Raw genomic sequence first — 21,184 nt, 5'->3', positions numbered from 1 at the left:
CAGGTCCCTCGCGCTGGGAATCGCACACGCCGTGCCTTTGCGCGCTGCGCTGCGCTGCGCTGCGTGAATAGAAGCGAAGTTACACGACGCCAGACCGAGACGCTTCCTCGGGCCTGATGCGCTGCGCTGCGCTGCGCTGCCAATCGCACACGCCTTTGCGACTGATCACAGCAGCAGCGTCCCATTCCCTCGTGCCGGACTGATCCGCCGCATGCGTGCGCTGCTTGCTGCTTATTGGCAACGGACGTGACACCGCGCGGCCGCCATTCGCGAGCGCTGTGAGAGCGCCTCACGAACGAGTGTCTTGGGGGTGTGCTGGGAGTGCGCGCAGGCTGCTGCGTGAGTCCGGCTGTCTCGAAGCAGGGCGACACGACGTTTGGCAAGACGGCCAGCGCAAGAGCTGTCTCGCCATCGCAGACTGAAGTTATTTGCAGCAGTGCAGTGCAGCGCAGTGCAGCGCAGCGTGGTACAAGCAGCGAGCACAGACAGTGTAATCTTCGCGCACGCGTGATCCGTCGTTGTCCAGCGTGGCGGTTCTGCCCTTTCGAGCCAACACCAACGGACGGATACGCACAGCACAGCACAGCAGCAACGTGGGTCGCGAGCTTTGCACGAGGCCTGTGCGCAACGCAACCTGCGTATCCACGCCATCATCCTAGGGGCCCTCGTGCTGGTGCTGGCTGTCCAAGTGCGGGAGGGTTAATATGTCGCCCGACGCCGACGCCGAAGATGCCTCGCCTTCTCCAGAACCTGGCACCGAGCAAGACCCCTCCGGCATCATGGCAGAAGAGACTAAGCAAGAGCGTGCCTCGACCGAGGAGAAGTCACCCAACGCCCAAGCAGGTAATGGCAGTGCCAACTCCAGCCAGACTGCCAAAACCAACGCAAAGGACCCTTCGCGCCCTCGACGAAAGAAAGCTAGGCGAGCCTGCTTCGCCTGCCAACGAGCCCATCTCACATGCGGTAAGTCCTCCACATTGGCGAGCGAGCCCCAACCAGGCGTAGATCAATATGGGCATCCAGCTGATAACTACTAGGTGATGAACGTCCGTGTCTGAGATGCATCAAGCGAGGCCTCCAGGACCAATGCCATGACGGAGTGCGCAAGAAGGCCAAGTACCTTCATGATGCGCCCCCAGAAGCCCTTGTTCCTGGTTACGCCGCCAACAACTATGCCATCAATGGCCCACAAAGCCTGACTGCTGTACCTGGACCAGCCAACATCAGTCCCCATGGATTGTCTGCCACTCAGTCTGGAGCATACTTCCCACCGAGCGCGGCTGGTGCATTCCCACAATATACACACGCTCAACAGCAGGGCTCGATGGGCCCGCCAATGATGGAAAGCACCAGTATGGTACCTGACTTCAGCTCAGCCCCGACCGTTGAGACGCCCACACAATACCAATCAACGCCGAGCCAGCAGGTATCTCCAAACCAGGAGCTCAACAGCAATCTTGACCAGACTCCATCGATAGGCACAGCTCAATCATTTGACACTGCCTATTTTGATGCCAACGACCCATCTCTATTCAACTTCAACATATCAGACCTCAACTTTGGCAACCACTATGGTGCGCTTGAGTTTGGCATGCTGGGTCATATTTCTTCGGGCGCCGTGAACACACCTGACATGGACTCGATGAATCAGATGGGCGGCCACTCAAACCAGGGCAGCGTTTCATATGACGGCTCACACTATGCAGGCTTTGGCGGCGGCTACAGTCAAGGCTTTCCGTCATGGCAGAACGTTCCAAACGCAGGCTCGCGGCAAAGCAGTGCGACCAATATCTGGGGGAACCAGAACAATGGCCTAGAGGCTTATGCTATCGGCGAACAAGCTTCGTCGCTCACAGGTGCGAGTCCACATTCACAAAATCAAGATTTCACGGGTTATCAATCCGCAACCCAGTCCCCAGAGACACAATTTGCCCAACCAGATCAAAACAATCAGTCTGACCAGTTGCTACGCCAGAGCCTTTCTCAGGCGCAACAGTTTTCGCGGAAGCAACCGCCTTTTCCTGGTGACCCTCATATTGAAATGGATCGAAAACGGCGGCGCAATACTTCGGAGGTCTACACAACTGTTACAGAACCATATTCATATACCCAGGGATTTCACGCACTCACGGCTCTCTTACAGAAGCGATTCCCACAGAAGAAGGTCTTGCGCATTGCCAAAGCTTTGGGCATGATTCGGCCTTCTTTCATCTCATGCAATCAGCACCTCAACCGCGACGATCTAATATTTATGGAGAAGTGCTTCCAGCGAACACTTTGCGAATACGAAACTTTCGTGAACCACTACGGCACTCCCACCGTCATATGCCGAAGGACTGGCGAAATCGCAGCAGTGAGCAAGGAGTTCTGTCTCGTCACCGGTTGGAGACGAGATGTTCTGCTTGGAAAGGAACCCAACCTGAACGTCAACACTAGCGGATCCTCCCCTGGTACGCAGACAGGCACTAGCTCTAGAGGAGCGGTGACGCCCAGGATAACGAACATCGAGGCGGATCCAGGACGGCCTCAACCCGTGTTCTTGGCTGAGGTCATGGACGAGGACAGCGTGGTCCAGTTCTACGAAGATTTTTCGGTGCTGGCATTCGGCGCATCTCGGACCTCGATTATGGACGCTCCATGTTCACTACTGAAGTATCGCACCAAGGAAGACCCTGGCTGGGGACCCAACGACCATGTCGCTGACGATGGCAAACGCGCCAGAAAATATGGAGAGCAAAAGACCGAGCCATTGATCAGAGGCGAGGCCGGCATGCACGCGCTTGGAGAGCGCGATGGCCGTGTCGAATGTCAAATGTGCTGGACCGTGAAACGCGATGTCTTCGACATTCCTATGCTGATTGTCATGAATGTAAGTTTGCTAATCCCGGCCACTTTCTGAACTATACGAGACTGACACATGATAGTTCCTCCCTGTCATATGAGAGCGTGTTTGTGGTACATGCGATTGATATTGCGAAGGTGTTGGGTCGTTGACCACTATATATGCATATCGACTACCGTCTGGAACGGTTGCAACAAGGCGGTAACCCTGGATTACGGAGTCTAGAAAGGTTTAACGGCATTGACGACTGCATGCTGCACGATACGTAGTGCATGGCGAGCGTCTTGATTAGAGTCAGCCAGAGACATAATACGTTGTCACGAGAGAACTCCTTAATAATACATGAGAGAACTCTTTAATAATACAGAGACTTGTGTCTCGAATGTGTGTCTATCACGTGCGACTGAGTGATAAAATAAGTGTGAAGCTCGCGCGCCGAGGTCGGGACCGTCGGGTGCACCTCTCTTCCACTGTCGAAGATGTAATGAATCTTTTTTTTTTTTGAACAATGCAACGAACGATACACCACTCACCCTTACGAGCTCAACAATCGCGATGCGTCCAGACGGTCCTCGCCCAACAGTTGCTGGCCCTTCAAGTGGACCAGAACCTCCATTTCCATTGAAGCTTGACGGCAAAGTAATCAAAGGATTTGGACGTGGCAGCAAAGATGTGAGTACCGGCTTTCGAGGTTACGTGCTTGCTGCTTCGCCGCGCATCCTTCCATACCACAACATCACAACACTATACGACTGCTGCCAGTCGACCAGCGCAAGGGTGTTCGCAGGAGGTTTGGCTGATGTTCGAGCTATCAGCCGCTGTCATGCCGCACCCTACCGCTGGGACCTGAAAGCCAGCGCGTGTTTGTCACGTTGGTCTCACAGGCTATGCGCAGGTGCTTTTCCAGCACCGTGTGGCCGTCATCCTGGGAGTATTCGGTGCAGCAGTCAGCGTGTCATCTGCACTTTGCCGCCGTCATACCAATACACTGCCGCCGCGCAGCAGCACGCGCTCCTTTGTTTCACATATTCTGCATGTTGAAGCTGACGTTGCGCTCCCAATAGCTCGGTATACCAACTGCCAATATCCCTCTCTCCGGGCTTTCCGTTGGTGGACACGAAGATGTAGAGTCTGGTGTTTACTTTGGTTGGGCCGGCCTCTCGCCTTCTCAGGTCACATCTCAGCACACGCCCGGCACCGATACCAAATACGATCTTGCGGCCGAAGAGACGTACAAGAGGCTGAATGCTGTGATATTGGAGCAAAATAGAAAGGATGAGGGTAGCCAGAAGGGCGCTGACAAGGGCGCCGTATACCCCATGGTTATGTCCATCGGATGGAATCCATTTTACAAGAATACTGTGCGCAGTGTCGAAGTGCATATCATGCATCACTTCGAGAAGGACTTTTATGGTAGCCATATGAACGTCTCAATACTTGGGTTTATACGCCCAGAGCTTGACTACGTGGATATGCAGAGCCTGATTGACGACATCAAAACGGATATCACAGTCGCTGGGAACAGTCTGAGCAGACCTGCCTATGTCAAGCACTATAAGGACCCATATCTGTTGGACTTCGAAGACAAGAACGAGGTTGCTAGCTAGTGTTGCAATCCTGCGCTACTGTACAGCATTACATCCTCTTGTCACACTAAAGAAACCACACATCGATCTACAAAGGTCGCACTGACTTGGCAACCTCTGCTGCTTTGCTCACGCACCACCTTCACGCTTGGCGTACCTGATCGAAGTCAGCATGGAGAATTGTATTCCGGCTCAGGCTACACTCACTCATCCTCCATACGCTCTTCGTACTCTCGATCTCTCCTGGCCTGATCCTCATCGCTGACGTCTTCGATCCTGCGACTAGTAGTTGCACCAGAACTTCCCAAAGCACCGACTCTCTCTTGTCCACTGGAATCGAAGTGACGAGTGTCTTGGATCACTGGTTCTCCGAGATTTTGATTGGCCGTCTTTACAGTTGTGTTGCCTTCAGAGTCGGTATAGACATGTTGCGCCGAGCGCGAACCCGTAGTGACCCCTTCCGAGGTGCTGCTACTGCTTGAGCTTGAGTAGCTGTAGCTGGAAGTCGAGAAGGTGGAGGAAGATTGTTTCGACATTTCGCATTGTTTCTTGGAGGAGAATGGTGGGAGAAGTTGCGAACACACCATACGAACAAGATCTTATGGTCTTGGTGCGTGCCAGTGACGCAACATCGAGAGCGAGAGCGAGCAAGAGCAAACGCCACAGCAATAGCTGCGCCACAGTTTGACCGATTCGCGTTTCAGTGTGCTCTACAACCCATTGACATGAGAGCTAGCCGGCTACTCTGTGAGTTCACTGAGAAATGAGTACACGGCTTGGATACTCCATAGCGATATTGTTGTACAGCACGCTGCTGATAGCAGCTGTCAGACCGTCCTTCAGCATTGACTACATATCCCAGCTCGTACCCGCCTCTTCAAATTGGACTTCTCCTCTCCTTGCATTTCTAGTTCCTCACTATTGAGCCTACGGTAATCTTCTGTGCATTGGATGAGTGCGGCTTGCATAAAATCATACAGTATAATACATCGGCATGAACAACTCGATATGGGCCACGGCGCCTGAAGAGCCTGATCAGGCACGAGACCTTCCAATTCAAGTCCGCAATACTGCTAACAATCGCCAGTCTAACACCACCCAGTCCGCAGCATCTGATCTGTCTGGTGCAGCCTCTGCATTTAAGCCAGAGACCACAGAAGCGCCGCCCGATGCTTTCTCAGTCGAAGATTTCAGCCAAACTGGCCCACAAGAAGATGACCTCTTCAGCGAAGTCATTCCGGCAGAAGAGTCTATGCGAATACGTTGCGATGACGACCTTTTCAGCGAGGACTTCACTCCAGCCGCTCAGCCCGTAGTAGTACCACAAACACAACCTACGCATGCGCAGCCACCTCGGACGGCTCCTGATTCAGCAAGAGGTCGTGGAAGGGGTCGTGGCCGAGGCAGGAACGTGAATGAAGCTAGAGACACCACAGAAAGGATCGAGACCACGGGTCAAGGTAGACAGCCTCAGAAGTCACGAAATGCGCGTCCTCAACAACAGGCACAACCTCAAAGCGCTCCTCCTGAAAATGCACCCTCTGGACCACGGAAGGAGACACCACAAGCTGTTCGCGGCGACAGATCAGCAGCCGGTGGACTTCCAAAACCCAAGCTGACGGAAGAGGAACTGGCAGAGAAGATGGCCCGTATTCAGATAAAGAATGCCTCACTCACAGCCGCTCATGCGCGCGCAGAAGCTGATGCTGCGTCGTTCGCTGAGAGAGAACAGCAAGCCAAGCAGATTGCTGACCAACGCAAGAAAGAGGAAAGAAGAGATCGACAGCAGATGATGGGTGAAAGGGAGAAGAATCGACAACGAAAACTTAAGGCTATGGAGGGTCGTGAATGGGACGCGGAAAAGCGCGAGGATGACTTTGGGAAGGGAGGGAGATTTGATAAGAAGGGTGGCTTTGCTGGAGATCGTGAGGATTATGACGATGGGAGGGAATATCTTTACCAAGAGCCGAGGGGTGGTGGAAGAGGGAGAGGTAGTGGGAGAGGAGGGAGAGGAGGACGACTACAGGAACAGCACGCCCCTCGACCGGAAGAGTTTCCCGCACTGCCAGCATCGAAGGTTGAGAAGCTAGATCAATCGAAGACATTGCCAGATACCCGTGGGCCTTCTGGGGGGTCTTGGGCGGAGCAGATGGAATCTTCGGCTCAATAACGATGGACGTACACAGCTCGAGAGCACGAAAAGTCAGGTCAACGATTGTCATTCCGCAGGGCACGCAATCACGCGCAGTTCTCAGGATAGGGAGTATGAGACTGGGGCATTACTCGATACTGCTAAGAATTGCAAATACATGAAATTCTGGGAACTGGCAACCACATCTCCATCATGTTAAATGCTGTTTCCACGCCCTACAACAAAGCAGGAACATATTCACAGGGCGACGTTCCACGATCCGAGTTTTCATGCACAGCTCTTGTGTACAGGCCAATACAGTTGAATCGGCCAGGAACAGCCCCGCCTTTGGAGAAGAACGAAGCGGAGACACTCCAATGCCATTTATCCATCATCACAATCAGAATCAATTACAACATAACAGCTAATCGACTCGCAGTACCATCAACAACATCGTCCCAATCATGTCCCTAGATTTCGGTCTCAATGACGTCCACGTCCTAATCACGTACGTCACGCCTCCCAATACCAATCATAAGAACCACCAGCTAATAACCCATATCAGTGGAGCGGCAGGCGGCATCGGTCTCGAAACAGCCAAAGTCTTCCTCCAACTCGGAGCACGAGTGACAGCACACTACAATTCCAAACTCGGAGACCTCGCCCATCTTTCCGGAAAGATTACTGCAGTGCAAGCAGACGTTCGAAACGAGGACGCCGTTCAGAAACTTTTTGTCCAAGCTGCTGAGAAGAATTCTGGACAAGCTGTCAGTGTTTTGGTTGTGAATCATGGGGTTTGGCCGGAGAAGGATGCGTGCGTTAAGTGATATATGAGTGAGGTGGTGGTTTTGATTGGATGTGTGCTGATTTTTTTTTTCCAACAGGCATGTCGCGGATATGGATCTTAAGCAATGGAAGAATACGATTGATGTGGATTTGACGGGGCCGTTTTTGTTGTGTAGGGAGTTTTTGAGGGCGCTTAGAGGTGCTGGTGAGGAGGTTAAGGAGAAAGCGAATATTATTTTCGGTGAACATCCCATATCCCTCCTTCGGATGTTTTACTGATATACTGATATGTGACAGTGGGTTCCACAGCTGGAAAATTCGGAGAAGCCGCCCACGGCGATTACGCTGCTTCCAAGTCTGCACTCATGTACGGGCTGACTCCCACGCTCAAGAACGAAATCGTACATGTTGCGCCCAAAGGCAGGGTCAATAGTGTGAATCCTGGATGGGTGGCTACGCCGCTTGTTGAGGAGGTTTTGAACGACGAAAAGTTTGTTGAGAGGGCTTTGGCTACGACTCCGTTGCAGAAAGTTGGGAGACCGAGGGATGTTGCGAATCAGATTGCTGTTATGGCGAGTCAGACACTATCTGGACATTTGAGTGGTGTGAATTTGCAGGTTGATGGGGGGATGGAGGGGAGGTTGTTGTATCCGCCGAGATTGCAGTAGTTGGGCTGTTTATCTCTTTTTCGAGAGGAGTGCCGTTGACTGATGGAATGATGAAGAGAGGTTGCGGCGTGAGTATAGACGATTTCACAGTGTATATCCTTGCCAGCGACCTAGATATTCGTGTAACACGACTGTGAGGCAACGTGCAGGCTGGCCTAGAATGGACATCCTTCCAACGGCTGTCTGCCCAACGAACGTGTATTCATTCAGTTACAATGCCGACCTTCTGCAGTAGCGACATGGCACTGAAGTGTGAGGCAGACCTCCGCTGCCGCTGGAAATGGATGGAGATAGGATGAAACGGATCGGCGGAATAATCATCCAGCATGACTTCGCGAGGTCGAGATTCCGATTAGATAGATTCCTCCTGGAAGCACCTGTCAACGTCAAGGACTTTGGCCGAGTGTACTAGCACCAGCAAAAGTAGGCAATAGCTCGCGTTCGAAGCCATCGATAAAGATGCTTCTCGACACGCTAGCCACATTGCTTGGCTGTGAGAGAGAGAGGGCGGAGTCGCAAGTCACGCCAGAACAATCCACACCAGCAACCACACACGGTAGGCTGGCAGGCGCGAAACGCGATCATACTGACTAGAACTCTTGGATCGCATTCGGAGTCACTCACACATGGCCGAGTCCGGTGAGCAGGCGCAGCAGACAGAGCGCTATCCATCCCCCGCCAACGCAATCAACGGCTTGCCTTTCTACCAGCCATTGCAGCAGGCCGCGCGTCCAGGTCCGAATCCAGCTTCAGCGCAATATGAACACGGCGCACAAGGAGAAGGAGAACGGCACGAGCAAGGTCCGTCCGGGACCTCCGAAGGAGCCACAGCGAATGTAACTGCTTCCGCGACAGAGAGCGCACAGCAGTCTCCAGACTACCGCTATGCCGATCGAAGAGAACATGCGCAGGATGAGAATTCAAACTTCCCTTCGAGTAAAGGCAATGCGATGGGGAGTTTCGGTAGATTCGGCGCACCGCCCGCGCATATGCTTCAACCCGGCGAGGCAGCATCGGCTGCCATGCCACAAGGCTCAGTCGCATACGCACAGCACAATGGCACACCAGACTCAGCGCCACCTATACCAGACAAGAACCCAAACAAACGGAGCAAGGTCAGTCGGGCGTGCGATGAGTGCAGGCGGAAGAAGATTCGCTGCGACGCCGTGGACGAAACGGGTGCTGTACCGTGCACCAACTGCGCCCGGACAGGTGCCAGATGTGCGTTTAGTCGACAGCCTATGAAGCGAGGGCCGAGCAAAGGATACATCAAGGAGCTGGCTGAGCGATTGAACAGTTTGGAGCAGTCGGTGCATCCGGGCCACATGCAACAGCAGCACCGCTATGAGGTCCAGCAGCTTCATCAAGCCATGGAAGGTCTGCAGCAATATGGCAATCACGATCCTCTCCTGGTGCAAGATCCGAGGGCTGGCGACAAGCGCACGCACGATACCGCAGAAGCGCTGCATGTTGGTCAACCTCCTGCATCGGCAGCACCCATGACAGCATCTCAGTATTCGCCCCAATACGTACCCGCTCAGGCGCCAGTGCCACAGGCAGGAGCTATGCAACCATTCTGGCGGCATGGAGCATCCAACGACAACCGTGGAGAGGCTATCGGTCTGGCGTTTGATGCCGAGAGCAACGTTCCTGCACCTGAGACGTTTGACTGGGATGAATCAGTTATCGACGAGTACTATCGTATTATACACCAGACATTTCCGCTACTGCCAAACAACAAAAACCGTTTGCAGCAGCGGTTGAGCGAATGCCCGGCATCATTGCGAGAAGCGTTTTTGGCCGCACTCGACTGTCTGATGCGTACCTTCCCTACGACCAATCTTGAGCCTAATCCTAATTACGCTCAGGCATTGAAGAAGACTGCGGAATTGCTCGCAAAGTATCCGTTTGACAACCCAAGCTCACATAACAACGCAACGAATCTCGTGTACCTGCAGACGCTGATCATGATGGCGTTAGAAAGCGACAACCACGGTCCAGCAACTATACGAGGCCAAGCAGGTCCAAGTAGAGCAGAATGGCTTGGACGTGCTGCTGGTGTAGCTGGTCAGCTCGAGATCCACGTGATCCGCACGTCAAGTCAATCACTGATACAAGGCGACCGAGACTCGGAGGAAAGACTGGCTCGGCGCGTCTGGTGGGTGCTATTCATCCTTGATCGGTGGCATGCTTCTTCAACAGCGGATCTGCTCAAACTTCCCGAGAATAGTATTGTGCTATTGCCTGAAGATCAGATCTTGCTGGGAGAATCGACATACAATCTGGCCAGGCTATCATTCATCATAGGGCATCTTGCTGCGATTTTGACAACAACCAAGACACCCTCTACAGATGTGATGGCGCCTTCCAACCCGGCATCTTCTTTGCTTGGTCTTACGTTGGCGGGTGAGATCGACCGCTTTCGAGAGTCGGTGGAGTCAGTGTGGGGCTCTTTGAACCTGGTGCATTTGAGCTATCATCATTGCCACCTCCTCATCAAGCGTCTCAATCCGATGAGCGAGCCGACAGATCTGGTGGGTCATGCTGTGAAGGTGGCGACCATGCTTAATAGCCGGATGACACCTGTCACACCGCTCAACCACCACTTTGGCGCTTTGGCCGCCATGACTCTGTGCGAGCTGTGTGACCTGGGTAAGACTCGCGCCGAGGCCATGAAGGGGCTTGATCAGATGATTGAAGCTCTTGGTCAGGGACGAGGTCTAGCTGGCAAGCAAGAAAGCGAGGGTTGGGATGGTGCGGTGCGGGAGTTGGTAACGCGAAAGAAGGAGAAGATGATACAGCAGGGTAATGGACTTCACAACCTTGCTGATGCTGCTGTTGGGACTGATGAGGGCAACTTTGATCCCACCATGATCACGAGGTATGGGTATTTGAATTCGCTGGCGCAGGGTGCCTTTGGGAGAGATGGTCTATGAGGTTCTAATGTATAGAGCAAGAGGCCGCCCCGACGTCGAACGATCTTGCAGCGTGAGTGGATGTGGCTGTGCCATTTGCTTTTCGGATAGATAACTCAGAAGTTGTAATGTGTGTTCCTCATATCTCATCAACCATCCCTTCTTGGCCTTGACTGTTTGACGCGGCCGCGTGTCGTATGTCTTGGCAAAATTTCAACCTACCTCACTTCACGCAAGCTGTCTCGAGACAGCAACAATATCCACAACACTCACCATGTCGGCGGTTTTCCAAAAACAAGCAGACAAGCTACTAAAAAAAGTCCAAAACCACCAATCATCACCATCAGCTCCTCTTCCTCCTCCTCCACTCTCCAAATCCAAACGCGGTCTCTGCTGGCCAGTCGAAAACCAAGATCCAATCCACATCTTCACAAAACCCGGCTCTAAAATTTCCTGGATCTGTACGCACACCTCCCTCCCCTCAATTACAAAATTCCTTCAGAAAAGAAAAAAAAAAGAAAAGAAAAGACTAACAAATCCCCTCTCTATCTATCTATCTAGACAACTGGTCCCCCACTCCCACCCCAAGCCCCAACCCTTCCAGTCTCGAATTCATCCCCATGCAATGGAACCACATCAACATCGAACACCTCCCCAAAATCCTCGAATCTTCTCCATCCCCTTACGTCTTAACCTTCAACGAACCCGACCTCCCCTCCCAAGCAAACATGTCCCCTGAACTCGCGGCGGACGTGTGGATCAAACATATCGAACCTCTTCGAAAAGCAGTTCGTTTTTTTCCATCCACCATCTCCTCCCCTTACTGACTGCATCTTTCTTTCTTTTCCTTCCCAGGGCTACCGCATCGGAAGTCCCTCAATCTCCAACTCCCCCGACGGTGCCCAATGGCTCTCCACATTCCTGCAATACATCCGAACCCCGCCCCCCTCCGAGCCCGGGGAAAAATTAAAAAGCGACATAGATTTTTTATGTCTGCATTGGTACGGCGAGACGTTGGGGCAATTTTATGATTATATTTGGGCGACGTATGTCCGTCCCTTTCCGTCCCTCAAAAAAAAAAATCGTTGGTTTACTTTTTTTTTTTTTTTCGCTAACGCTCATCAATTCCGTACTAAGACACCACTCCCTCGACCCTTCGAAAAAAGTCTGGATTACGGAATTCGCGCCGACGAATTGGAAGGAAACAAAACCTTTGCAGACGGAAGAGGTCGAGTCTTTTTTGCGGGAGAGTGTCAAGTATTTGGATTCTTTGGAGTGGGTGGAACGGTATGCGTTTTTTGGAGCGATGAGGGATACGGGGAGTGTGGGGAGGGGGGCGAGGATGATTGATGATGAAGGAAAATTGAAAGGGTTGGGGAGGGGGTATAGGGATTTTTAGAGGTTTGGACTTTGGGTGACATGACAAGACGTCTAATCTACAAAAAGCATTCATTATACATATATCGCCATCCATGTACATTCAGAACTGCTGATAATCGAGTGAATCATCTTCCTCTCATTTTATTATATCGATTGAGGCGAATTTGAGGGAAAGGGGTTCTCGCAATTACAGACACAATCGAGGACTCATTTCGCGTTGATCAAGCAAGGTGAATTGCGTGGAAGGAGTCTCGCAATCCATATTTCATTCGTTACTTGTGTACACAATCCTGTGCGAACTTCGCGTTGATCAAGGCGAAGTGAGCGGAAGGATTCTCGAAATCACCCACACGATCGAGTGCTCGTTCCACATTGCCAGGCAAAGAGGATTGAGCCAATCAAGTGCTCATTCCACATTAACAAGCAAGGGAAGGAAAATTGAGCGGAAGAATTCTCACAATCATCTTTCATTCATCACTCACACACACTATCTATACCTTCCCCAATCCAGATCCACAACCATCCGAAAAAAATGCCCAACTCGCACACCTTTTGAAAGACGCCGACATGAAGGAAGTCGTACAGATCATGATGGTCCCCACAAGTGACGAAGAAAAAAGGTCATGTTCTACGCACGCACACACAATCATGAAGGGCGGACGGCATGCGATGCCGCCCTCTTACTGTTATTGAAAAGGCCAGCTTTCGTTGCTGTAGCTTTGACTCGCAAAGTTCTGATCAAAAGGGCTGGGATAATCGTCGTTGGGAACGCTGAGGGAACCGTCGCTCCAGGGCTGGGTGGTGGTAAAGCCAATATCTTCATCCATAGGCACGGGGGCCGAAGTCACGTTTGGTAAGCCGCCGAGCCGTTTGGAAGTAATCGAGTCCATCGCTGTTGGACTGCTGGTGGTCGAGGCGAAAGTGGCGTTGCTGATTTCGATGTCGGGGAACAGTGATCTGATCAGCTCGTCGTTCGGAGCACTTCCTGGACCGACAGAATGCGATTGAGGACGGCTTGGGTGAGAAGTCACGGGAGATGGTCGCCGCGCTATACCTGACATCATCGGCATGGTCGGTGTGGACCAGACGTCGGGGAGTCCAAGTGCCTGGTCGGTACCATTCTGCTTGCTTTTACCTTCGTCAGACCCATGCACGCTTCCACTTGGCGATTGCCATTCGTTCGGAAGATTGGCCAAGTTGAAGTCGGCGTTTCCGAAAAAGTTTGGTGGCAAGCTACGTCGATTGATGGAGCTGGCGTCACTGTCTGTAGGCAGCGCATTGAAGGCAGCAGTAGCAGCGGCGGCGGCGGCATCTTCCTGGATGCTTGGCATGGGAAAGCCGTACAGGTCCTCCATAGCAGGGATCTCATCAATCTCGGACTGCGTTCCGGAAGAAGCGGCAGTCAAGGCAGGCTGTGTGATGCTACTCGTGTCGAAGCTGGTGGGCCATGCACCGAAGGGATTGTTATTTGGGATGGATTCAGATGAGGGCATGAGCGACCAAGGATCGAAAGAGTTGTCGGCCACGCCTGACATGGGGTCGAAGGAAGGGAATTGCATGGAATCGCTGGCCGCCGAATTCATGCTTCGGTTGGTCTGAATGGGCTCAAGAGTGCTGAAGTCGATAGCAGACATCTTTTCATCGTTCAGGCCTCCACTGCATGCACTCATGGCGTTGAGCTTAGGCGATGGCTGTTCCGATTTCGAGAGCCTTCTTCCCGTGTTCAGCGGTGCCAGAGGCTGTGGGTGGTAGACGGGCGGCGTGTTGAAATTGGTGCTCATGCTCAGCGGAAGGCTGTCAACAGATCGTCGAGCGACTGGAGAAAGGCTGTGCTCGGTGTGCGACCTGTTCATGGGCATCTTGTAGGGCATGCCACATTCGTGAGCTGCATGGTTCTTGCGGTGCACAGGCTTGTGGTGACCGTTGGCGAAGACGGTGATGGAACCGTCCGACTTGGTTGTCTCGAGGCGCGGCTTGTGGACAGCAGGCCCGTGAGGTGGAGTAGTGCCTTGCTTCTGAGCCTCCTTCTTGACAAGCGAGCACGAGCATTTCCCACCGTGTCCGCAGCAGCAGCCTTGTTCCTCCGCGACAGCGGCGAGGTGGATCGAGTCTTCCTCCAGCTTATTATGGTCGGCATCGCTCAAGCCAGCTCTGGCGCGCTCCTCGGCTTCGCGCAGGTGGATGCATTTCTCCTTGGAGTGATGCAGCTTTTGTTCGTCGGCGCAGTCGCACTTATTGTGGGCGGATCGCTTCTTGCGTTCGAGACGACAGTGCTGGCATTGGGTGACCGGACGACCCTTCTTGGGGACCAGCGTCAGTTCACGGTCTGGGCGCACGGGGGTCAGTAGCGAACAGGGCATGTATGTGTGTGGTATGCGCGGCTGGGAGCACACGGCGTCAACGGCAGGCACTCACCCGTATGAGTGCAGCCACTCACTCGGTGGCCCTTCAGACATGACTGGCATGCCCACTTAGTGCCATCGGCTCTGACAACCTTTGCTGCAGATCAGCACATGTCATGTGTTTGGTGTGGCGCGTAGTATACCATTCCGGAAGGTGGGTTGGGTGAGGGATTTATGCTGCAAGAATCGGCGTGCGACGGCGACGGCGGCGACGGGCTTTGCGAGGGCGATTGTTGGAAGGGAGAAACAAGGGGCAGAAATGCAATAGAATGAATACTAGACAGAATGCGGGTGCGCGGTCATGGGAAATGCTCTCGTGGGTATCTCTAGGAATCGTCCATCCGGAACTCCTCTGTTCTGTGCTGTGCTGTGCTGTGCTGTGCGGTGCTGCGATGAAGGACCGCCGTTCGTCGTCTGTACGCGCTCACCACTGGGCGGCGGCGGAAGGGTGTCGGGTGTCGTGTGGCGTGTCGCGTTCAGAGGCCTGGCGCACCTCACGACGAGGTGGCCGTACAGTGGCCGGGCTTCTCCAAAGGATGACCGCTCAAAATGGACCGCTGGGCTTCTCTGGCGGAGAAGAGGAGGCATATGTGTCTGGCGTGAGGGCGGAGAGAGGGAAATGCCTTGGCAGCTTTCGGAGGCACACGTGACGGCAATCGACAGGCTAGCACTAGAATAACGCTTTCCTGGCCTGTGCCTGTGCCTGTACTCTCTCTGCCACACTACTACTCCACACCTGGAAAGGCAAAGGCAACACTCCGCACCACACTTGCCGCCAACACCTCCCACCAAACCATGCGACAACGGTGTTGCGCTAGTTGGCGCAGCTCTTCAATATTCACTACCGTAGCACGGGACATCATGCGCCTTGCCTTCCTTCAGTCCGTAATGAGGCACTTAAATAGACACGCGTCGCGGTATGCTTATTTCTCTGTGACATGCACGCAGAGCCCAATTATTTAATAATAATGCCTGGTGTGGTGCCGGTCGCATGACAAGGATGCTGCGTGCCTGCCGCGTAGCAGAAGAGCGGTGACAATAATGCCTCCACATCCGCCACCACATACACCTACATAATAATAACTTATCCTCCGAACCTGAACCAGCTTAAGCTCAACCTTTGCGCAACGCCGCCATGTCGTCACCAAGGCTTGCAACATTTGGCCGGCGCCCAATGGTACCGCAGAACAGAAGCGCACCAAGGCACTGGCTGCAATGCTTGAACTCACCTCCAACGGAGATGTCCATGTTACAACCGTACGCCTCGGTTTGCGACCACTATGGTTGTTGCTATGACAGCTATGCTGCTTGTGATCACCATCAACTCATGCCAGCAGTCTTCTGATATCGTCGATTCTGCCAGCTCGAGCGTTGAGCCTCTTGTTCTGCTGTTCCGAAAAGGCCATCATCATCAGCTTCCGCTTGTCCTTCTGCACATCGAGTGTGTGCTGCTCGATCGTATTGTTCATCACCAGTCGGAACACCTTGACCGCTTTCTTTTGTCCGAGACGATGCACGCGATCGACGGCCTGATCCTCTATAGCAGGAGCCCACCACGTGTCGCACAACACCACAATGTTTGCCGCCGTCAAGTTGAGGCCCACGGCAGACGCACCCAACGATGCAAGCATGATTCCAGTCTCCGCGTCATTCTCCAATGCATGCATGCCCTTGTCGCGTTGCTGCACATTCATGGTGCCGTCGAGCCGACAGCACTTGTAGCCTTCTTGGTCGAGTCTGCTCTTGACCATGTCTAGGAATCTGGTCCATTGCGAGAACACAATGGTCTTGTTACCGCTGCTCTGATTAGCAGCAAGAATCGTGACCAATGCATCCACCTTGCTGCTAGACTGTGTCAAGTCGACATTGTCGTCGCCTCTCTCGTCTCCATACTCATTCGCAGGCTCGACAAGGCTGCCATCATCCTTGAGTGGCGCTCGGCACATGGGACATTTTGCTTGTGTTTCAATCACCTTCTCGATACACGACCTGCCGAACGCATGACCGCAAGTGGTGATGACTGGTTGGTGAAGGGTGTCAAGGCAGATTGCACAGTCCTCCGAGCTTTCCATCTGCACTCTGAGCACGTCCTGTAATGCTTTCTTGTTCTCTGCTGTCAGCTCGACGTTCTTGGAAACCTCCAGCCGAGCCAGGAGATTGGTGACTCGTTCGCCACAGAGCTGCCAGTGGTTGCAGCACTGCCGCATGCGAAGTAGCACCTCAAGTAAATGGTTATACGCCCCGCTCGTGCTCTGTCCAGCCGCCGCTTTCTTCTTGTCATAGCTCCTCATGAGCCCCTTCGCTTCTGCCGTGAGCGCATCGTACCGCTCCTGCTCTTTGCGTGTAAAATCAATGCCATGCACGTATTCGTCAAGCTTCGGCAGCCGCAAGTCGACGAAAGCCATGTCTTTGCGTCTTCGCAGAGTGAAGGACCTCATGATGGCCTGGAGGAGATTGTTGGCGCTGCTGCTGCCGGACTTGAGAGGTCGCACGAGCACAGCGTTGAAGGTCTCAAGCTGATCAAGACCACCTGTAATTCCAACGAAACGAAGCAGAGAGAACAAGTCCTTCAGCGAATTGACGATTGGTGTTCCTGTCAAGACCCACCTGCTTCTGGCTATCAAGCCCATAGCTGCTGCTGCGGCTTTCGTGGCTGGGTTCCGGATCGAGTGTCCTTCATCGAGAATGATTCGTCGCCACTCTACGCTGTAGAGCCCGCTGCTCCTCAGCTTTCGCTCCGGTATGACTGAGCCTTTCTTGACTCCGAAGTCGCTGGCTAAAGTGCCATAAGTGGTCAACACAATATCGTACTGACTGAAGTCCTCGGCTTTCATCTTGACACGACCGCTAGCATGATATGTATAGACCGATAGCTTCCGATCATCATGCGTGTGGAATTGAGCTTGGCCACTCCAGTTACTGAGTACACTGACAGGAGCCACAACGAGTGTCGGTGCACGCGCTTGCCCTTCTGACTCAGAAGCGACAAGGGCGATCATCTGAAGCGTCTTGCCTAATCCCATGTCATCGGCGAGAATGCCACCTGAAGCAAGGCCCGGCGTCTGCGTGGAGATGCCGGATGCTAGATTGGTGTAGTACTTCCTATCGGCTTTCCAAAGCTGGATCAATTGTTGCGAACCAAGATCCGGTAACTTTGGAGATTCTTGGTCGAGGAGCCATTGCAACGCTTGAAGCTGATATGGCAGCATTTCCGTTTTAATGCAATGAGGCTTTGCTGCCATTGGCATGGCTTTGAGCTCATCTTCAGAAGCACCCAGCTTTTCGGCATCACGACCGATGGCCCGAGGATCGATACGGTGAGAAGTTTCTAAGATGCTTGACATGTTGGCTTGACTGCTGCTTGCTTGATTGGTCCATTGTGACGATGAGGGAGCACCTGCACCACTTGCAGCCGCACGTCGAGCCTCAGCCAGACGTCTCTTCTCGGCTTCTTGCTGTTCTTTCTCGAGTCGTTTAGCCACTCGTTCAGCATCCTGCAGGCCTTTGACGCCGAGGTTTTCAGTTCGCATGCGATTGATTAGTGCTCTGCCAATTCCAGTGCTGGGATCTGGGCCATAGACATGCACAGTCAGCGGGCAATCGAATGATCCCATTTCGCCAGCAAGCTGTCCTTCGAAATGGCACATGCGACTATCGATGTATCTTGCAAGCTTGGCAGCGACACCGCGCGGTATATGACCGATCTGAGTGCCTGCAACATTGTCGATTCTGATTGCATTCGAGTCGTATTGATTACCAGGCTCTCTTCGAATGAGGATGTGCTCTCCCGGGTTGGCATAGCCGGAGTAGTACCGTACACCGACGACTTTGGTAGATATGTCGCCATAGTGTTGGTACTCGTCCGATCCGTTTGTAGCAAATTGTGTAGACGCGATCACTTCGTTTGCATCCTCATCAGCGAGCCAGGAATTGCGCTCTGCCTGGCTGTGAGTGTTGGGCAGTCCATACGAGCTGTTGTAGCAAGCTGAGCGAGCGCTGCTGCTAGGGACGCTGCTTTGAGGAGGCGTTGGCTGCTGTCTTGAATCTGCAGTTGCAGTGTCACTGACTTTCCGGGCTTTCCTTGCGTCGCTGTTACTGTTCGTAGGATCAGATTCCACTCGGGGGTGCTTGTTGCCAGCCATGCTGACGTTACTGTCCTTCTCCTTCAAAGGAGGCATCGAAATGAGATTTGATGGCCGCCGACCAGAGGCGTTGTCGGAGTATGTAAACAAACGAAAGCCAAAAGATGAAAGAAGAGTTGAAGTTAATGATACGCGTTTGGCAGGGTTGATGGGTGGCGTGCAGGGAGGTGGCGCATGGCGCCTTCTTCACACCAGAACACGTGACGCAAAACATTGAGAACTTCCTCAACTCAGATGAGAGACTAGACTTAAGATATTTACTGTAAGGGATCGTTGTAGACGTAGATAAAGTAGCATCTAGATAACGAGACCTATACAATAGAGACGAGCGTACTCAAAGCCCTCCCCCTAGCTTCTGAATTCCCTTCGGAAGGAGAGTGATCTGTCAATCAGGACAAATCACAGTTCTGGCCGCTTTCTATCTACGCTACGCTACGATGGCTCCAAAGATGTCGTGTCCGACTCAGGTATATTTTCAAGCGGCTTACTGTCCTTCAAAAACGACTGCAACAAGTCCTCAAAATTCGTATCCGCGTCACGCGGATCCCAGCCTGTCTGAAGATACAACGCCGGATTGTCAGGATCTAATCTCGACGTCGCAGGATGGGACAAATGGTTTTTGAGTATCTCCACGAACCGCTTCGCCGAATAGGAACCCATCTGTCCCATCCTCGTATGTCTCGTGAACTCAATCACACCAATCCATTTCTCCAAAGCCTCCATACTCTCCTGAGATGGCCACTTCAATGCCCTCAAGTGCACCAGGATACCTGTCCCTAGCGCATGTGTCATATCGAAGTAGTGCCTAGGGCTGAGCAGACCTCGTTCATGGCATTGCTTAATAGTTGAAACCGAGGCGTCGTGCGCAAGAATGCACTCTCGCGCGAAATCACTTGACTCTGACTCTTTCGACAGCAGGCAAGAACGCGTGATCTGGAAGCGGCAGCCAACGTAGCGACGATGGAGGTAGGCGACCGAACGGAAGTACTCGGGGGCTATTGAGCTATCGGGTCTCAAATTGATTGGAAGATTGTCCCACCATCTGTGCCTGAGTCAATAACGATGTCGTAAGTGCAAATCAGAGGGAGATGTCTACTTTGTCAGCTCTCCAAGGGCGTGAATCATAGCTGTTTCAGGGCTTTCAACCCGTGGTAGTTTAGAGTAAAGCCGGTTTGCAATTCGGCGAATGAGAACGGACAGATCCGCAGAAGCGGACAGATACCCTGGCGGGATGTAGAGTGTTGGAGATTCCATCTATCGATCTGGTAAGACAAGACAACTTTACGAGAACGGAGGGACTTTTTACCACAGGTATCTGCTTGGCCACGGCTTCGTCCACGGGCAGATTTAGCTCCGGTGGAGCGCCGATGCTAAATGCCAGATCTGTGTCGAGTGTGTACAGAGCCCAATAGACTCGGGACCTGATCTCCTTGCTATGCACGTCTTCCGGTGTCCAAGTGTCGGGATGTCGATCCAAGCCGCGTGATCGTGCTATCCGCACAGCGGATCCCAAAAGTATCCAGGCAGCGTGGCGTTCCTCTCGCACGAGCCGGCAGAGGACCTGTATTCATCAGACAAGTGAACCGAAGTCTCTGATGTGTCACCCACCAAGATCATAATGGCTTGAATGCTTTCGAGGCTCCCTTCGACAACGATAAGGTCGAGGTAGAGGCAAGCTTCGTGAAACCAGCTTGAAGCACTGTCTGCCATGAGTGCATAGATGGCAAGTACCGTCGTCACGCATGCATTGCTCGCAGCGAAGTCGCGAGTATACAACCCCTCCACAATGCTGGCGAACGCTTCTGGGACAAGGATGTACAGTGTACTGTTGATCTCGCAGAAGAATTTTGCGGCAGCGCATTCAAGACTTTTGACATCAGGTAACATGCCGGGCATTCTGACTTTGGGCACGCTGCCATCAGTTGTATCTTCCGGGCGACCAATGGGTTGTGACGGATGTTCTGCTGAATGACGGGCATATATGCGACGCAAGAATGCTGCCCAGCCGGAGCCGACATCAAGGCCTATGCTGAACATCAGCTTCCAGCTTCCTGGAGCTGTTCAGAGAACGTACGAGGTAGATTCGCAGCATCACGAATGATAAACTCTTGGTCGATCACCTCGGATGCTGGAGATGAGTCTAGTCCTTCCTTTAGTGCGTTGATGTCATCATTTCGAGGCACAGAAACATGCGCATCAATTCGTGGCGGCGTGTTGGCTTGAGAATCACGGGCATGTAGTGTTGACACCGCCTTCTGCAAGTCTTCTGTATTCATGCTTGTCCCTGGGAAATAGTGTTGGACAATGGTAGAAAGTAGTTCATATTGCTTCT

The 21,184-nt window shown here is 52.9% G+C and overlaps 9 protein-coding genes across 9 annotated transcripts; 6 read left to right on the top strand and 3 right to left on the bottom strand.

Moving 5' to 3' along the window:
- Window positions 1-719: 719 nt before the first annotated feature.
- Window positions 720-2,875, top strand: MYCFIDRAFT_115720 (uncharacterized protein; the record flags this gene model as incomplete). Its single annotated transcript, XM_007923911.1, has 2 exons — window positions 720-963; window positions 1,038-2,875. Coding segments are annotated over 2 exons (2,082 nt in total), but the record flags the coding sequence as incomplete, so codon positions are not given.
- Window positions 2,876-3,360: 485 nt separating this feature from the next.
- Window positions 3,361-4,540, top strand: MYCFIDRAFT_210114 (uncharacterized protein). Its single transcript, XM_007923910.1, has 2 exons — window positions 3,361-3,514; window positions 3,907-4,540. The coding sequence occupies exons 1-2, from the start codon at window positions 3,398-3,400 to the stop codon at window positions 4,447-4,449; spliced, it is 660 nt and encodes a 219-aa protein (XP_007922101.1). The 5' UTR covers window positions 3,361-3,397; the 3' UTR covers window positions 4,450-4,540.
- Window positions 4,541-4,592: 52 nt separating this feature from the next.
- On the bottom strand, window positions 4,593-5,330 carry MYCFIDRAFT_181565 (uncharacterized protein). Its single transcript, XM_007923909.1, has one exon. The coding sequence runs from the start codon at window positions 4,962-4,964 to the stop codon at window positions 4,632-4,634; it is 333 nt and encodes a 110-aa protein (XP_007922100.1). The 5' UTR covers window positions 4,965-5,330; the 3' UTR covers window positions 4,593-4,631.
- A 350-nt stretch (window positions 5,331-5,680) lies between these two features.
- On the top strand, window positions 5,681-6,598 carry MYCFIDRAFT_63047 (uncharacterized protein; the record flags this gene model as incomplete). The annotated part of the gene is made up of 1 exon (XM_007922078.1): window positions 5,681-6,598. The coding sequence occupies one exon, from the start codon at window positions 5,681-5,683 to the stop codon at window positions 6,596-6,598; it is 918 nt and encodes a 305-aa protein (XP_007920269.1).
- Window positions 6,599-7,023: 425 nt separating this feature from the next.
- On the top strand, window positions 7,024-8,013 carry MYCFIDRAFT_125752 (uncharacterized protein; the record flags this gene model as incomplete). Its single annotated transcript, XM_007923908.1, has 3 exons — window positions 7,024-7,373; window positions 7,444-7,586; window positions 7,643-8,013. The coding sequence occupies 3 exons, from the start codon at window positions 7,024-7,026 to the stop codon at window positions 8,011-8,013; spliced, it is 864 nt and encodes a 287-aa protein (XP_007922099.1).
- A 626-nt stretch (window positions 8,014-8,639) lies between these two features.
- Window positions 8,640-11,022, top strand: MYCFIDRAFT_213699 (uncharacterized protein; the record flags this gene model as incomplete). Its single annotated transcript, XM_007923907.1, has 1 exon — window positions 8,640-11,022. The coding sequence occupies one exon, from the start codon at window positions 8,640-8,642 to the stop codon at window positions 10,947-10,949; it is 2,310 nt and encodes a 769-aa protein (XP_007922098.1). The 3' UTR covers window positions 10,950-11,022.
- A 103-nt stretch (window positions 11,023-11,125) lies between these two features.
- Window positions 11,126-13,490, top strand: MYCFIDRAFT_206374 (uncharacterized protein; the record flags this gene model as incomplete). Its single annotated transcript, XM_007923906.1, has 13 exons — window positions 11,126-11,204; window positions 11,236-11,247; window positions 11,276-11,389; window positions 11,490-11,680; window positions 11,715-12,250; window positions 12,287-12,311; window positions 12,356-12,402; window positions 12,430-12,485; window positions 12,513-12,524; window positions 12,555-12,666; window positions 12,696-12,710; window positions 12,737-12,887; window positions 12,922-13,490. The coding sequence occupies 13 exons, from the start codon at window positions 11,126-11,128 to the stop codon at window positions 12,958-12,960; spliced, it is 1,389 nt and encodes a 462-aa protein (XP_007922097.1). The 3' UTR covers window positions 12,961-13,490.
- A 647-nt stretch (window positions 13,491-14,137) lies between these two features.
- On the bottom strand, window positions 14,138-15,229 carry MYCFIDRAFT_55893 (uncharacterized protein; the record flags this gene model as incomplete). The annotated part of the gene is made up of 3 exons (XM_007922004.1): window positions 14,854-15,229; window positions 14,724-14,802; window positions 14,138-14,634 (listed from the first exon to the last, which is right to left on the bottom strand). Coding segments are annotated over exons 1-3 (579 nt in total), but the record flags the coding sequence as incomplete, so codon positions are not given.
- A 426-nt stretch (window positions 15,230-15,655) lies between these two features.
- Window positions 15,656-18,897, bottom strand: MYCFIDRAFT_49082 (uncharacterized protein). The gene has a single exon (XM_007921874.1). The coding sequence runs from the start codon at window positions 18,886-18,888 to the stop codon at window positions 16,036-16,038; it is 2,853 nt and encodes a 950-aa protein (XP_007920065.1). The 5' UTR covers window positions 18,889-18,897; the 3' UTR covers window positions 15,656-16,035.
- Window positions 18,898-21,184: the final 2,287 nt, after the last annotated feature.

Source organism: Pseudocercospora fijiensis (genome assembly GCF_000340215.1).
Source record: "Pseudocercospora fijiensis CIRAD86 unplaced genomic scaffold MYCFIscaffold_1, whole genome shotgun sequence".
Lineage (NCBI taxonomy): Eukaryota > Fungi > Ascomycota > Dothideomycetes > Mycosphaerellales > Mycosphaerellaceae > Pseudocercospora > Pseudocercospora fijiensis.
Note: the sequence above shows the minus strand (reverse complement) of the source record. Positions and strands in the feature narration are given on the sequence as shown.